Genomic DNA, 15,447 nt, shown 5'->3' on the forward strand with positions numbered 1-15,447 from the left:
CAGACAATGTTGAACGGACACAGCCGCGCTTCTCCCCGGCCTGCAGTGAAGTCTGCTTTTACTGTCCACACGCCACCACGTGCCTCACCTGTGGCCGGCTGGGGGGACGAACCAATAGGTGAAGCCTGTGGCGGGGTGAGGCCCGCTGTGGACCCTGTGCAGGGGAGTTGGCCGAGCGAAGCCATTTCTGAATCGCAAAGTGGAGCGCATGGCAGGATGCGTGCAGAGTCATGTGCGGTGGGGGTGGGGGGGGTGTCCCCTTCCCTTCCCTTCCCTTCCCTTCCCTTCCCTTCCCTTCAGGGTCTGCCCCCCCACTCTCACCGCCCCTCTCTTCTGCCCAGCCTGTCAGTCGGTCACATCGGCCAGGTGCTGAGCTGGAGCCTCACATGCAGGGAGGCTGTCTGCAGCGTTTCTGACGTAGTTCCCAGTGTCGACGCAGCAGTTTGGACTCGGGATCGTCCATTACCCCCCTTTTCCCCGCCCCCCTGTCCAAGGGCTGCTGTCACCTGGGTGCTGCACTTCACAGACAGATCGGTAGATATATATGCACATTCAGAGAGATACGGACAAAGAGAGCACATGGAGGCTGGTATGTAGAAAAAGCTCGCACTGGTTGGGGTTTCCAGTTCGTTCATGTCCTCTTAAAATCCCCCTGAAACATACCAGTTGGTTTGTGGTGTGTGTGTTTGTATGTCTGTTCTAATGTATTTGTGTGTGTGTCTGTCTGTCTGCCTGCATTTTTGCGGTTGCATGCATATGTGTATGTCTCTGTGGGTTTGTTTGTGCACCACAGTGTGCTTTATTTTCCCTTCCAGTTCTTTGGCTGAGCCCCACCAAGTCAGGGAGCTCCTTTCCTGGAGGGGGCCTGATCCCAACTGGGAGGACAAAAATGGGCCGGGCGTCAGGGCGGGGCGAGGCGGCTCAGACACTGCTGCTGCTGGACGTGCAGGGCCGGAAGGAGGGCGGGGCACTGGGGTGGGGCTTCCCCCACTTCCTCTTGTCCCAGCGGCAGCGCAGGAGCATCTTGAAGGTGATCCGAAAGGACTTGTTGCAGAGGGCGTAGCACATGGGGTTGACTGTGCTGTTGACGTAGCACAGCCAGTAGCCCAGCTGCCACAACTTGTCCGGGACGCAGGTGGTGCAGAAGGTGGACACCAGCACCATGATGTTGTATGGCGTCCAGGTGATGATAAAGGCCAGCAGAATGGCGCTCAGAGTCTTGGCCGCTTTCTTCTCCTTGATCAGGGACGTGTTGCGCCGCTTCTTGGCCTTGGGGGCCTTTGGCAAGGAAGGGGAGGGATTGACTGCCAGCAGGCCCAGGCCACCCACCTGAGAGGAGCCCCTGGCCCCAGCTTGGACTCCGGAGCCACCCGGGCTCCCCCCTCCGGCAGCCCGCACCCATGGGGCCCTGACCACCTTGGCACCAACTCCCCTGGGCCCTGGCTCGGGCTCCTCCTCAGAGGAAGAAGAGCCGTCCTCCTCCAGTTGCCAGTTGCCGTTGCTGCTGGGCTGCAGGAAGGCCTGGGCCTGGCGGGGGGCGGCCGTACGACTACGGGGCAGAACCTGCCGGCAGGAGAGGCAGCCCCGCACACCGTGGCCTGGGCTGCCGTCTGCCCCCCCATGCGTCTCGCAGCTGCTGCTGCTGCTCTTGGTGCTGCAGCTGTGGGGCGGTGGTGGTGCCCCGTGCTCCGGGGCCGTGGAGCCCAGCAGGCCGGCCAGCTCGCGTGTGCGGTTCTCCGTCTCACGGTACACGCGCCAGTACAGGATGATCATGATGGTGACGGGCAGGTAGAAGGCGGCGATGGCTGTGCCGAAGGTGATGATGGGCTGGGACAGGAACTGGATGGCACAGTCCCCGTCCAGCACAGTGCGCTTGCCCACCACGTATTCCCAGAACAGGATGGCGGGCGCCCACAGCAGGAAGGAGATGGTCCAAGCCAGGCCGATCATGATGGCGGCCCGGCGCGGTGTGCGCTTGGCCCGGTAGGTGAGCGGCCGCGTGACGGAGAAGAAGCGGTCGAAGCTGATGATCAGCAGGTTCATGACCGAGGCGTTGCTGGCCACATAGTCCAATGCCAGCCAGATGTCGCAGGCCAGGCGGCCCAGCGCCCAGCACTCCATGATGATGAAGGTGGTGTACAGGTTCATGGACACTGCGCCCAGCACCAGGTCGGCACAGGCCAGGCTCAGCAGGAAGTAGTTGTTGACGGTGCGCAGGTGGCTGTTGACCCGGAAGGAGACCATGACCAGCAGGTTGCCGATGATGGTGACGAGAGACAGCGGCCCTGTGACCATGACGATTAGCACCACCTCCCACACCGCGTGCTTCCCCAGCCCCTCGCAGCTGGCATTGGAGGCATTGTGGGCGGGCGAGGTCAGGTTCATGATGTCAGAGAGGGGCATGGCTATTGGGGGCGGGGCCGAGGACACGGGGTGGTTCGGGGGCTCATGCTGGAGGGAGCCGGGGAGTGATGGAGGAGGAAGGCTGGGCCGGGCCGGGCCGGGCTGTGATCCCTGCGGACGGCCTGCGGAGGAAAGAGCAGAGACTGGGTCAGAGTCGTGCGCTTACCCTTGGATTCATACCACTTTCTTAATCGCCTTTTTAATTTGATTAATTTCTCAAATGCTTTCTGCCCTCGCTGTGCCCAGCATTAGGGGTACATCTGCCAAGACACGCAGCAGGCTGGCAAGCTCTCCGAGCCGCTTTAATGAATGTCTGCTGCCCCGTAGTTCTCTAAACAACTTACCAAGCTTACCAATTATGGGTGTACTAACAGGTGGATATCACACTGTGTCAAGGACTCTCAGCACTAGCACACATATTGTTCTAAAGACATTGTGTGTGTGTGTGTTTATATATAGCCAGTGCGTGTGTGTGTGTGTGTGTTTATATAGGCAGTGTGTGTTTTCATAGGCTGTGTGTGTATATAAATGAATCCACTTTGCGTCAAACACTATTGGATTTAAAATTTGAACTACAGAATAGATTTCCACAAAAACATGGCACAGAAGTCACACCATGAGGAGGGATTCCAAGCAATCATGAGTCTATATTTTATTTTTGCAGACTTAGAGACCGTGGCTGTAAATTGTTTTTATTTTTATTTATTTTATTTTTTGGCAAATCAGAAAACTAGAGTTTTTTCAGTTCACTTTTACAGGTGCAGTTATGAGGATTGACCACAAGGGGGAAGCAAGAACCAGTTCACATCAGATTACGGACTTGTCATCTGCTGGCACTGTTACCCCAGGGTATCAACTATGGGGCAGGACCATCATTCAAATTACAGAGCTTATTTTCCCCCAACGCTCTAACCACAGCCCTTGGTTTCTTAACAACATCTCAAGCAGGTGTTCAGGTCAAGCACATCCTTAAAAAAAAAAAAAAAAAAAAATTGTTTTTGACCAAAAGCAAAAATTGAAAATCGAAACATTTTCACAATGGAGCTAAACTTGTACAAGCACTGGGGGGGGCTGTACTATGCAAGTTGCCTGCTGTGTGCTTTACTTCCTCTTTTAATTGCGCTGTAATTTAATCAGACTGCTGTTTGCTCAGCGATAAGGGCCGCCTGCCACAGAGCGAGGGGGTGGCAGGGCCGGACGGACAGACAGCGGCTCCGTCTCGGGTTGGCACTGGCTGGCTGTGCCCTGGTTGTCATCCTGTCACCTGGCGTGTGAAATTGAGGGGGGCACAGCCTTGATATGAGCGTGATGTTTTATTGTTGTTGTTGGGGGGGTAAGTCCTCATCCTGTTCCTTGCTTTTTAATTTCAGCCTAAATCTGAGTCTTCACATTAATTGTGCAAGTAATGCAGCCCAGGCACTAACGACCGGAGCCAGCGAGACTAACGATGCTCAGCAGCCAGTCTCCTAGAAAATTGGGAAATCATAACACACTCACACAACTTAAATGCAAAGCACAGCACGCCTGAAGCCCACGACACTGAAGAGCCTGGGAGGATAAGAGCCCAAATGCAGCCAGATCCTCCCAGTTGCTCGACACTGGCAGCCCCCCCCGCCCCCTGACACAGTCCAGATGGGCCGAGGACGGGGCTGTCAGCACGGGATGAACTGCAGGTGACTCCCCATCCTGAAGTTTCCATCCGCTTTCTCCGCGACTGGGGTGGGGGAGCAGCGCTGGAGTGACTACCAGGTGCAACCACTGCTGCCAAGGGCTGCCATCACCCCCCCGCCCAACCTGCATTCCTCTCATACAATCCTCTCAAGATCAGATCCAGAACTCCCTCACTCTGGACTTTGTGATCTGTTCTATAAAACAGAGAACAGGGCATCCCTCTTGACCTTTGATCTAGGCCCAGTTTGCTCCTGCTGCCACATCAACCCTGAAAATCCATCCCACAGCTGTAGACGCAGGAAATGCAGCGGCTGGTTCTGTTGAATGGGGTTTTGCTGGCTGGCTGCCCTCTGTAGAGAGCGGTGGTTCCCCACAGCACGTCTATAAATGGTTGTCAAGCGACCGGTCAGGGTCGAGACTCGGGGGGCCACGGTGGAGGGTGGTCTTGGCTCTCCCACACTCATGTGTGATACAGCATCCGCCTGTCCCTGGCTCCTCCCTTGTGATCGTAATCTTGACAGACTTTTTTTTTTTTTTTTACAGTGGGTGTGAGAGAGAGAGAGACAGAGAAAGTGAAAGAGATGGGGGAGAGAGAGAGAAAGCGAAACGGGGAAGAGATAAAGTGAAAGGGGGAAGGAGAGAGAGAGAGAGAGAGAGAGAGAGAGAGAGAGAGAGGAGGGGAGAGGAAGAGCAAGAGAGAGAGAGGGTCCCCTGTTGATGGGGGAGGGAGGGAGATATATTGTTGAAAGGGCAGAAGACACTATTTAGGGCACGATCTTGTGGTCTTCTCTCTGGAAGGCAGCTCCTCTCTGTGCCGTCCTTGGCACCCTGTTCGGAAACAGACGCACACTGTGAACTATGTGGTAGAGGCGGGCGCTTCGCAGGTTTCCCCTCTGCAACAATTGGCATCTCTGTGTATTTAAAATATATGCAATCTATTTGAGTCCGTGCTCCACGTGTTTATTTTAGAGGTGGAAACGATATTGTCAAAATCAACAATAAACCAGCACCTCTGAATGAAATGCCCCGGATTACAGATTACAGATACATGGGTGGCATCTTTCCTGCGTATGAGAAGTACAGGGATCAGGGACAAGAGAGTGGGATGGTGGTTTTGTGAACGTCGGCAGATTCAAAATCAAAAACCCCATGAATACTGTGCATTGATTGATTTCATATATATTCCTCCGGCACTCCGTGATCCCCATGCTGTCTTAGGCTGCCCTCTGGGAGGTGGCATAGCGTGCCGGTCTGGGAACAGCCCGTTACTAATCTCACGGCATAGACGTGTCAGGCAGTGTTTGCTGTTCGATCAGGGCCTGTTGCCACCTGCCCAGGAGCTACACCTGTCCCCTCCGGAGACACACCAGGCTCGAGATACAGTAACCAGGCAGACCGGCGGACCCTGACAGAGGAGTGTGCTGTACTGGTACTGTACTTCTGGTATAAAAGATAGTTACATGAAACCAGAGTTGTATGCCATATCAAATGTGTGAACTGGGGTCATTACTGATGGGAGTGATGGGAGTGATGGGAGTGATGGGAGGGAGGGAGAGGGATTGAGGGAGCAGTGGACAGAGAGTGATAGACCTCTCTGTAGCCTATTTGTTTCTGTTTTCAAAGACTTTGCATGAAACAAGTAAATAATTTGAGCTATTTTTTTATTCATTTACAAAAGAACATAGTATAATAAATAAACTACTATTTTAATAAAGTATGCATCAAATCATAGGTGAATAATTCAATCATATTTATTCCAGTTAAATTTGAAACAAATTTGAAACACTGACTGGTCTGTAAACAATTAATATGAATAAACAAGTACAGCATAGCTTTAAACTACTCAATTTCAGACCTTACAGGGCGTTTATTAAAACTCTCAAAGACTGTTTACTATTTTCGCTTCACGTTGCTGCACAAATGCATGCAATGACAACTAGTTGGTAGACTACACTGGGCATGTAGCTGCACATTTGGCACGTGGAACCTGAGCCGAAACTGTTTTGTCATCTGACATGTCCATACCACGTGTCGCCCCCTCCCGTTCAGCTTGCTTCGTTATTAAAAGCCACACGTGATTTTTTTTTTTTAACATCCTCGTGGGCCTGCGTATCACGTAGACTACACCACTGGGAGAGAGGGAGCAGTGGACAGAGAGAGAGGGAAAGGGAGAGAGGGAGAAAGGGCTGCCCGGAGTAGGACAAGGGAGAGCCGGGCGGCCGATGACATCAGCAGCTCCGGAGCAGTGGTCACGAGGCGGCCCGGCTGAACGGGCCCCTGATCCCAACTCAAACAGAGCGGGGGCGCCGAGTCGGGAGGCCCCAGTGTTCAAACACACGGCTCTGCCACATACTCACACACAGACCGCAGGGCCACCCCGCCCTGTCACCCCCGGCAACCCGGTAAACAAGCCCAGCATTAACAGGGGAGAGGATGAGAGTGGAGGACAGGGAAGAGACTGGGAGAGGAAGAGAGGGGGCGGCAGGCAGCGTGAGGCAGCGTCCGCATGACCGCTGCATCTTATCTGCTCCCCTCCCCCGCCACTCTGTGTGCACAGCAGCACCACGGCACTCTGATGTGTTTGACACCTTCATTAAAAGTAACCCGTTATCGGACAACTAAACCAACACCACTGGGCACGCAGGGCCAGGGGTTAACATGCTCAAGCAACAGGGAAGTAAACACAGAGAGAGAGAGAGAGAGAGAGAGAGGGAGCAAGAACAGTAACCCTGGGAAGCTGTTATATCCTCAATGCCCGCATACTGGCCAGAGTCAGAGTCAGCCTACTCCCAAAATGCCGTACTGCAGATCGCACTCACACCCTCCACACCCTCCTAGACAAACACGTCAACCAAACAGAAAAGGGAGAATGTTTTGCTTGTTTTGTTGACTTTGAAAAAGCATTTGATTCTGTTTGGCACAAAGGACTTGATGACAAACTACTCCAAACGGGCAACAAAGGAGCCAAGTCCTTCACTCTGGGACGGGGAGTGAGAGCGGGCTGCCGTCCGAGTTCTGCACTGTTCAATATTTACATTCATCAGCTGACATTGTTGTTGGAGCAGCCTGCAGCCCCCGGCCTCACGCTCCTCAATACTGAGCCGGAGCTGCAGCAGAACCTCAGCCCAGAGAAGAGCCCCCTGTCATCTGACCCTGAAGCCCACGGCACTGACCCCTAGTAATACTCACCAGCTTCAGACCCGCCCTGCTCTCTTGCCACAGATCAACAAAATTATAAACCAAACAAACTGGATTGCTATCAGTCCCTAAACCAAGAGTCCAGCCTGTTCACTGTCAGAGATACGAAGCAGAGACGGATCCTGACCAAGTACAGCTCAGTGCCCACAGCCTGGCCAGAGAGACGGGCCGACACAGGCGGAGCTGGCTGCCCAGAGAGGAGACAGTGCCAGACAGTGCATCTCTGTGTCCACCTCTCCTTTCTCCTCCACTGCACAGAACACTCCCTGACCAAGGAGACGCACTTCAGTCAGATCGGCCGAATACATACAGTACTGTGCAAAACTTTTAGGCAGGTGTGGAAAAAATGCTGTAAAGTATTCTTCTAGGTACACTTACACACAGTTTTTGAAGGAACTCGGCGGGTAGGTTGGCCCAAACATCTTGGAGAACTAACCATAGTTCGGAGTACCTAGAAGAATCAATGCTGTTTTGAAGGCAAAGGGTGTTCACACTAAATATGGATTTGATGTAGATTTGTCTTCTGTTCACTCAATTTGCATTTAGTTAATTGATACATATAATCTATTAACATGTCTATTTTTGAAAGCATTCTTACTTTACAGCATTTTTTCCACACCTGCCTAAAACTTTTGCACAGTACTGTACATGGCATGACAATAAAGCACATTGGATTGGAATGAAATGGTCTGAGAGTGAGAAAGTGAGCGAGTGAGAGAGTGAGGGCGTGGTATGTTGACCGGGCTCCCAATAATCTGTGCAAACAACTGGGTCCACCACGCTGAGCACACGGATCCGTCTCTGCAGTGGCTGGATTAATAGTGGGGGTGGAGCGGATTACAGGCCCCTTCCACACACACACCCACACACTCAGCCTCTCACGCACACGCTCCCATACTCCCTCTCACTCACATTCTCACTAAGTGAGGACCACAGCCTCCCTCCATTGCTATGACACATACTGAGGATCCCCGGAGGTGTCTGCTTGGTCATAAAAATAAATACATTCCTCAATATCAATTTTCACCTGATTTCAAGGCTCTGCGAGGGGAGGCTTCGCACCCGGTTACCAGGTTCTCACTCGGACAGAACACACACAGAGAATGGGGAGGAGGATTGGGGGAGCTATCTTTCGCTACCAGGCACACGTTCGGTTCATCTGATCGTGGGGTTGTGGGGGTGGGGTTGCGAAAGGGAAAGCGGGGGGCTATCTTTTGCAAACAGACTCGCTTCCTCTGATTGCTTGCCCCCCCCCCGTCTTCATCCTCCACACTCCCTGCCCCCATGTTGCTGTGATGTAGCTCCACCACTGGGGTGCTGTACCGCTGGCACCGCGGTGTGGAGATGGGCACCGCTGGGCACCGCTGGGATTTCCTGCAGCCCCGTCTGATTTCTCTTCCCAGTAATCTGTGCAAACAGCTCGGCCTGCTGAGACATGCATTTTCCTTCCCTACAGTGGCTGAAATCATTGCGGTGGGGGGTGGGGGGTGGGGGGTGGGGGGGGGATTACATCCACCCAGCCCCCTACTGACACACTCAGAATCTCACGTACTCACACATTCATACTCACAACAACACACAGGTACGGCACGGCCTGTCCACGGCACAGTGCGCTTCACTGCCCACATCAGCAGGATACACTCAGGATACACTCAGGATACAGGGAGTGGAGCAGAGGGAAGTGACTGGAGTGCTTTTAAATGCATTTAATGAGTTCTTATTATAACCTGTTGAACAGCTGAGGACCAGGGCTGCAGACCCTGCTGTACTGGACTGTGTCTCTCCAGGACCAGAGACCTCTGCAGTAAGCCTGGCAACTCACACTCACCTCTCCTGAGTGGCCACAGTGTGTTTCTCTCTCTCTTGCTATTGCTCAATCTCTCCCCCTCAGTTATCTCGGATTCAACTCGGTTATCATGTGAATGTCGCCTATCCATCGTGCTTTAACAGGTGTAACTGTGGGTGGCTTCCATGGGCCTTTTGACCGCAGGGTAACATCTGATTCGTGCTGATGCACATTGGCCAATCACACCTGTGAAAGTACCCAGAGCAGAGGGGCTGGCATCTAGGGGGCACTGCCGCCCCTTTTTGGAGACCCCCTGCTCTGGGCTGTTAACGCTCAGATTGTGATGAATAAATAAACATATATAAATGCTCCGGTTAAGTCAATTTTAACCAATCAGCTTCCTTCTAGGACAGAGGTGCGTCTAATAGCAGCACTTCCTTCATGGGCGCAACCACACCGGCCTACAGAGCAGCCAATCAGACAGAGCCAACGCACTCAGTAGAAGGGTGGCCGCTTTAAACAACAAACACAACAATTTTAAAAATGTGTTAACTTCATAAAGATTTATATATATATATAACACAGACAGGTGACAAATTCAAGGAAAAACCAACCTAATGTGTTAGGTCACCATGAGCCACCTGAACAGCTTCAATGCTCTTGGCACAGATTCTACGAGTCTCTGGACTCTACTGGAGGGATGAACACCATTCTTCCAAAAGATATTCCCTCATTTGGGGTTTGATGATGGTGGTGGAGAGCGCTGGCTAACACGTCGGTCCAGAATCTCCTATAGGTGTTCAATTGGGTTGAGATCTGGTGACTGCGAAGGCCATAGCATATGATTCACATCATTTTCATACTCATCACACCATTCAGTGACCCTCGTGCCCTGTGGATGTGCATTGTCATCCTGGAAGAGCCCACTCCCATCAGGATAGAAATGTGTCACCATAGGATAAAGGTGATCACTCAGAATAACTTTGTAATGATTTGCAGTGACTCTTCCCTCTAAGGGGACAAGTGGACCCAAACCATGCCAGGAAAATGCCCCCCACAGCATAACAGAGCCTCCGGACCCCCTCACTGTAGGGGTCACGCAGTCAGGCCTGTACTGTTCTCTTGGTGTCGCCACACATGTACTCGCCCACTTGTCGAGAATATGGTGAAGGATGACAAATCTGACTCAATTTTTTTTTTTAAACTTAAAGGTCATTTAATCAATTTTGTTACATTCATGGGAACTGTAATCAAGTCATCTGTAATGTACAAATTATCTAAAAATGGTTTATCTTTGAACCAGGGCTGCACCCTCGAAAGACAACACCCGCCAACAACCCCCCCCCTCCTTCTCTCCCTCCACTTTCAGTAATTGCTTCATCCAGTACAGGGTGGTGAGAGCTGGAGTCTAACCCTCTGGGCACGCAGGGCACTGGGCAGGGTATATCCAGGAGGTGACCCCAGGCCTTCACAAGGCAACTCACTCTCACACACGGCAACGTAGAGTAACCAGTCAGCCTCAGAAACCTGTCATTCTCCCCACAATTCCTTTCTTTCTCAGACCCCTCGGACCCCCAATGCCCAGAAATCCCTCTCTTAAATACAACAGGGAGATTGATCGATCGATCGATTGGCATTTATTAAACAAAGCACACAACTTTCATTATGACAGACAAACAGTGTGCTTCGGGGGATGCCACCCTTCTCCTTTCATGATTATCACATCAGTGCTGCAAGAGCACAGCCGGGCGTGTTTGAGTCGTGTCACCAAAATAACAACTCACCTCCATAAGGGCGATGAACCGACCCCGCTGCCCTGGAGAGGCACTGCAGCTGAGCTGGGTGGACTGAGAGAAAGGCTGAGTGGGCAGACAGACACTGGGGCTGAAGGGACACTGCTCTCTCTGAGCCCTCTCAGTCAGGCAGTGTGTCAATTAGTGTGTCAGTGTATACGTCAGTGTATCAGTCAGTCAGTGTGTCAGTGTGTCAGTCAGTCTATCAGTCAGTGGAGTCAGTAAGTCTATAAGTATTATTTTGTCATGCTGCTCGTTCTCTTACGTGCTCTGTATTTTGCTGTGCTGTCCTCCTCCTCGCTCACTGTACTTTCCCAGCACCACAGCTAGGAAAATAACCAATAAGGACATCGCCCCCTGTCTGCACTACACAGAAGTGATGAAACCCCTTTGCCTGTTCTTTGGAAGAGCTTTAATTTCCTGTCCAATAAACATGCCAAATTTGTTTTAATGAACGCCAAGTTTATGCTTCAAATACAAAAACAAACATTTTCAGCCACTTCGAAAAAAGTCACCTCACAAATTCTCCATCCCCAGTTTGGAGTTTGCACCAGTGAACCCAAGAGACAATTACAAACTGCGCCAGTTAATCATATGTACACAAGTCAACAAATGCAGTCATAAAGTAATGACCATAAAACTATAAATAATGAAACCCCTTTCATTCGCTTATCATCTGGGAGAATCCGGATCATAAAGCCACCATTTAAAGCAGTTTGGTTAGATTGAATATCTGACGATTGATTCATCTCCATCTGAGCGCCTCCCTTCAGGGTCGTCGGCACTTGCGCATAACTCCGCCGCTGTGTTTACGCGATTCAGGCCGTCGGGTTTATGTTCGTTGATTTATCCCCGTTCAGTAGCTACAACACTCGTCGTAAAACTAAATAAAAAAAAATAAAACTCCCAGGAATAAAGATAAAAATAGACCCAGTGTTTTGTCACGTCCGTACATTGACTCTTTTGTGACGAGATGTGCAACTGTCAAAGACAACTTGAATGTACACCATTATCTATCCCTCGGACCTGAGACTTTGTGCCTTTATTTATGTGGAAACATGTTTTATTCTTGATGGCCTCTGAAGTGAAATACACACCCTCGCTTCCCATCACTTGTCACAAGGCATTAGTGATGTCAATATGCCAGGTTATCAAAGTTGTGAGAGATGGAGAGGGTGCTCATCAATGTACATTTTCCAATAAAAAGCCTCTTGTTTCCAAAATCCCTGATTAGAAAAGCTGTTAAAACTGTCAATGTATGTATGTTTTTTTTATGTCTTGTCACTGTGTACATTTCCTAGTACCCAAAAGTATGTCACCCCTGGCCTTGGTGTTTTAAGTACTTGTTTATGTGTATTTTTGGATGCGAGATGCTGTTTATTGATGTTCCATGTAATTTCCAACTCTGAATAAATACTTAAAAGAGAGAGAGAGAGAGAGAGAGAGAGAGAGAGAGAGAGAGAGAGAGAGAGAGAGAGAAAGAGATAGAGAGAGCTGGAGAGGGTTTGGGTTTGGGTTTGGGGGCGGAGGTCTCCACAACAATGCAAAACATACACGTCTGGTCTTTCAGCCAACAATATGCGTCAAATCCAGTCCATAAACGGCAATTATAAATGCATACAAAATACTCCATAAAGCTGGGACTTTTATAAAGATAAATCTGTGCGGGTTGTTTTACAGATAAATGTCCAAACACGCTAATAAAAAAAAAGAAACTGGGAAAAAAAATGCATGGTCTAATTTATGTCTTGACAAAAACGAGAGCCTGTTAAATGTCCCCGTTCATCTGTATCCATCCCCAGGAGTTTGGTCTGGAAAAAACGCACGCATAACGCATTACAATTTTCACGGACACTATAAGCGCTTGTCATTATAGCAACATCACTTCTCCACTGACACGTTGGTTTACATTTACAATAAGACCATTACAATGACCATCAATTCAGCGACTTCACAGCGTCACACTTACCTCCTCTTGGGGGGACCCGGGGGACGGACAGTAAAGCCCCCTCGCCGACTCCTTTCCAAACCTCTTTTCCCTTTAACGGTTTAATCCAACACGTCTTCCCGGGCTGTTTGGGGGTCCATCCGCACTGGCAGCTTTGCCAACCCTTCACTGGAGACAAGTGTCCACCGCCCCCCAGTTCCCACTCGCACAGACTGAGTTTCTTCTGCTTTATAACCAGCTAGAAATAGATTAACCTCGTTTCGGTCCGGCGCTTCTTCCTGCACAGACAGTATCTGCTGTTTGAGAGAGAGGCAACTGATGTCCAGGCGTGCTCCTGCCAGCTCCCGGTCACTCTGCCACCAGCTTTTAAACTTTTTTTTTTAATTAATTGTTTAAGTGGCGTGCCCGTGCTGACGGTGTCGCTCCTCGGCTCTGGGTGCGCGCCCGTGTGAACGCGCTCTGCGTCTTAACCCACCCGGAGAGCCAGAGAGGGAAATATGAAGTCACTTCACAAACACAGTGCAGGTGACACCAAGACAACGTTTAACCCTTTCTGTTGACAGAAGACAAATCATAAAAAAAAAAAAACATTGTCACCAAGGGCATTTGAAGGATGCCTCTCAGTTGCGTAAACCAGTCTACCAGGAAATCGTTTTCACAGCTGACACTGATTTAAAGGTCGGATGAAGTCGTTTCAGTTCAGTCAAGGGACCCTATCTAGCGCTCATTTGGAAGAAAGAAAACGAGAATATACTGGTACCCCAGGAACAGTGCTATATAGATATTTGTATGCAAGAGTTTGGGCACCCCTAGCCAAATTCCATGTTTTGTTGCTTTTCTAAGTGAAAAAGAACAGCACCCAACCCTTGCAGCAAACAAACTTGAACTTGACATATTTCTTCAAATTGTAATGCATGGTTACTATTTATTTGCTGGATTTAACAGATTGAAAACAACGAAACAGTAAATGTGGCATGTGCAAATGTTTGGGCACCCTATCAGTCAGTACTTAGTAACACCCCCTCTGGCAGAAATCACAGCTTCCAAACATTTCTTGTAACAGCTAACAGTCTTTCTAGTCTTGCTTTAGGGTTTTTTCCCCCACTCTTCCTTGCAGTACACTTCTAGTTCAGAAATATTCTTAGGTCGTCTTGCATGCACTGTATGTTTGAGATTTACCGACAGATTTTCAGTCTGGGGACTGAGAAAACCATTTCAAAACTTTAATCTTTAATTTCATATTCAAATTGATGGTATTTTGAGATATTTTGGATAATAGATCCACCCCCATGCTTAACAGTTGGCAAGGTGTTATTTTCTTCAAATTCTTCTCTTTTTTGGCTACAATCACCAAAGCTATGTTTGCAGAAAAATAGTTCAATGTTTACTTTATCAGATCATAGCACTTGATTCAAAAATGCCTATGGCTTATCTAAGTCTTGTTTTGCATACTTCAGACGTTGACTTTTGTGATGAGATCTCAGGTAAGGTTTCCTTCTGATGACTCTTCCATGCAGATCATGCTTGTGCAAGCAACGCTGCACAGTGGACCAATGGACCACTACTCCTGTGCCAGCTAAACCTTCCTGCAGGTCATTTGCAGTGATTTGGGGGTTTTGCTTTGCATTCCTGACCAGTCTATGAGCAGTTCTATCAGAGATATTGTTTGGTCTCCCAGATCTTGTCTTGACTCGAACAGTGGAAATTGCAAGCAGGAAGTGTTTAGATATCTTTTTATAGCCTTTCCCTGCTTTGTAAGAGTCAATTATCCTTATTTTCTGATCCTCAGTCAGCTGCTTATAGAAGCCCATGGTTGTTGGGTGTAAGCACAACACCCTGAGAGATTTGAAGAGACAGAGCATTTATTAAGCCTTGGAATTGTTGTCACCTGATTTAGATTAAGGCCTAAAGAGTCAATTAACTTCTGAGACTGGAAGGGTGCCAAAACCTTTGCACATGCCACATTTACTGTTTTATGGTTTTCAATCTGATGACTATCTACAGATATCTATAGTGCACAGCTGACTCTGTACTCGAAGCTTTGCTGTAATTCGGTAAACCTGCACGCCAGTCGCCACATTTTTGAACACGGATTTCAAAGCCCTTCTTTCTGACCAGCTGTGGGTGCCTGTTGCATTTATTGGAACTTATTTGTTACAGTTTTCCTGATACAAAATAAAGGGTTGATCGTTGGATCGTTTGAACACCTGGGCCCAATCCTTCAGGGGTGGGCGACTGAGAGGCCTGTAAAAACCCACTGGAATGCAACGCTTCATCCAGTGACGTGCCCTGCTGGTTTTCGAACAGAGGTCAATTGCTTAATTGAACTAACAATTCAGTTCAAAAGTTAGATTGTCCCAAGTCCCAAGTTGTCCCAAGGTCCCCCCCCCCCATAAATTACACCCATATATACAGTACTGTGCAGAAGTTTTAGGCAGGTATAAAAACAAATTCTGTAAAATAAGAATGCTTTCAAAAATAGACGTTAATATATTAATTAATTATCAAATTGCTAAGTGAGTGAACAGAAGAAAAATCTGCATCAAATCCATATTTGGTGTGACCACCCTTTGCCTTCAAAACAGCATCAATTCTTCTAGGTACACTTGCACAGAAGAAACTCATCAGGTAGGTTGGCCCATCTTGGA

The 15,447-nt window shown here is 49.4% G+C and overlaps 1 protein-coding gene across 1 annotated transcript; it reads right to left on the bottom strand.

Moving 5' to 3' along the window:
- Positions 1-270: 270 nt before the first annotated feature.
- LOC136764594 (muscarinic acetylcholine receptor M1) lies at positions 271-13,488 on the bottom strand. Its single transcript, XM_066718777.1, has 2 exons — positions 12,821-13,488; positions 271-2,525 (listed from the first exon to the last, which is right to left on the bottom strand). Exon 2 carries the CDS (start codon positions 2,401-2,403, stop codon positions 922-924), a length of 1,482 nt encoding a protein of 493 aa, XP_066574874.1. The 5' UTR covers positions 2,404-2,525; positions 12,821-13,488; the 3' UTR covers positions 271-921.
- Between the last annotated feature and the right edge of the window lie 1,959 nt (positions 13,489-15,447).

Source organism: Amia ocellicauda, chromosome 12, assembly GCF_036373705.1.
Source record: "Amia ocellicauda isolate fAmiCal2 chromosome 12, fAmiCal2.hap1, whole genome shotgun sequence".
Taxonomy (NCBI): domain Eukaryota; kingdom Metazoa; phylum Chordata; class Actinopteri; order Amiiformes; family Amiidae; genus Amia; species Amia ocellicauda.

Coding starts and splice junctions, on each gene's coding strand:
- LOC136764594 (XM_066718777.1), bottom strand. CDS start 2,403: ATGCCCCTCTCTGACATCATGAACCTGACCTCGCCCGCCCACAATGCC.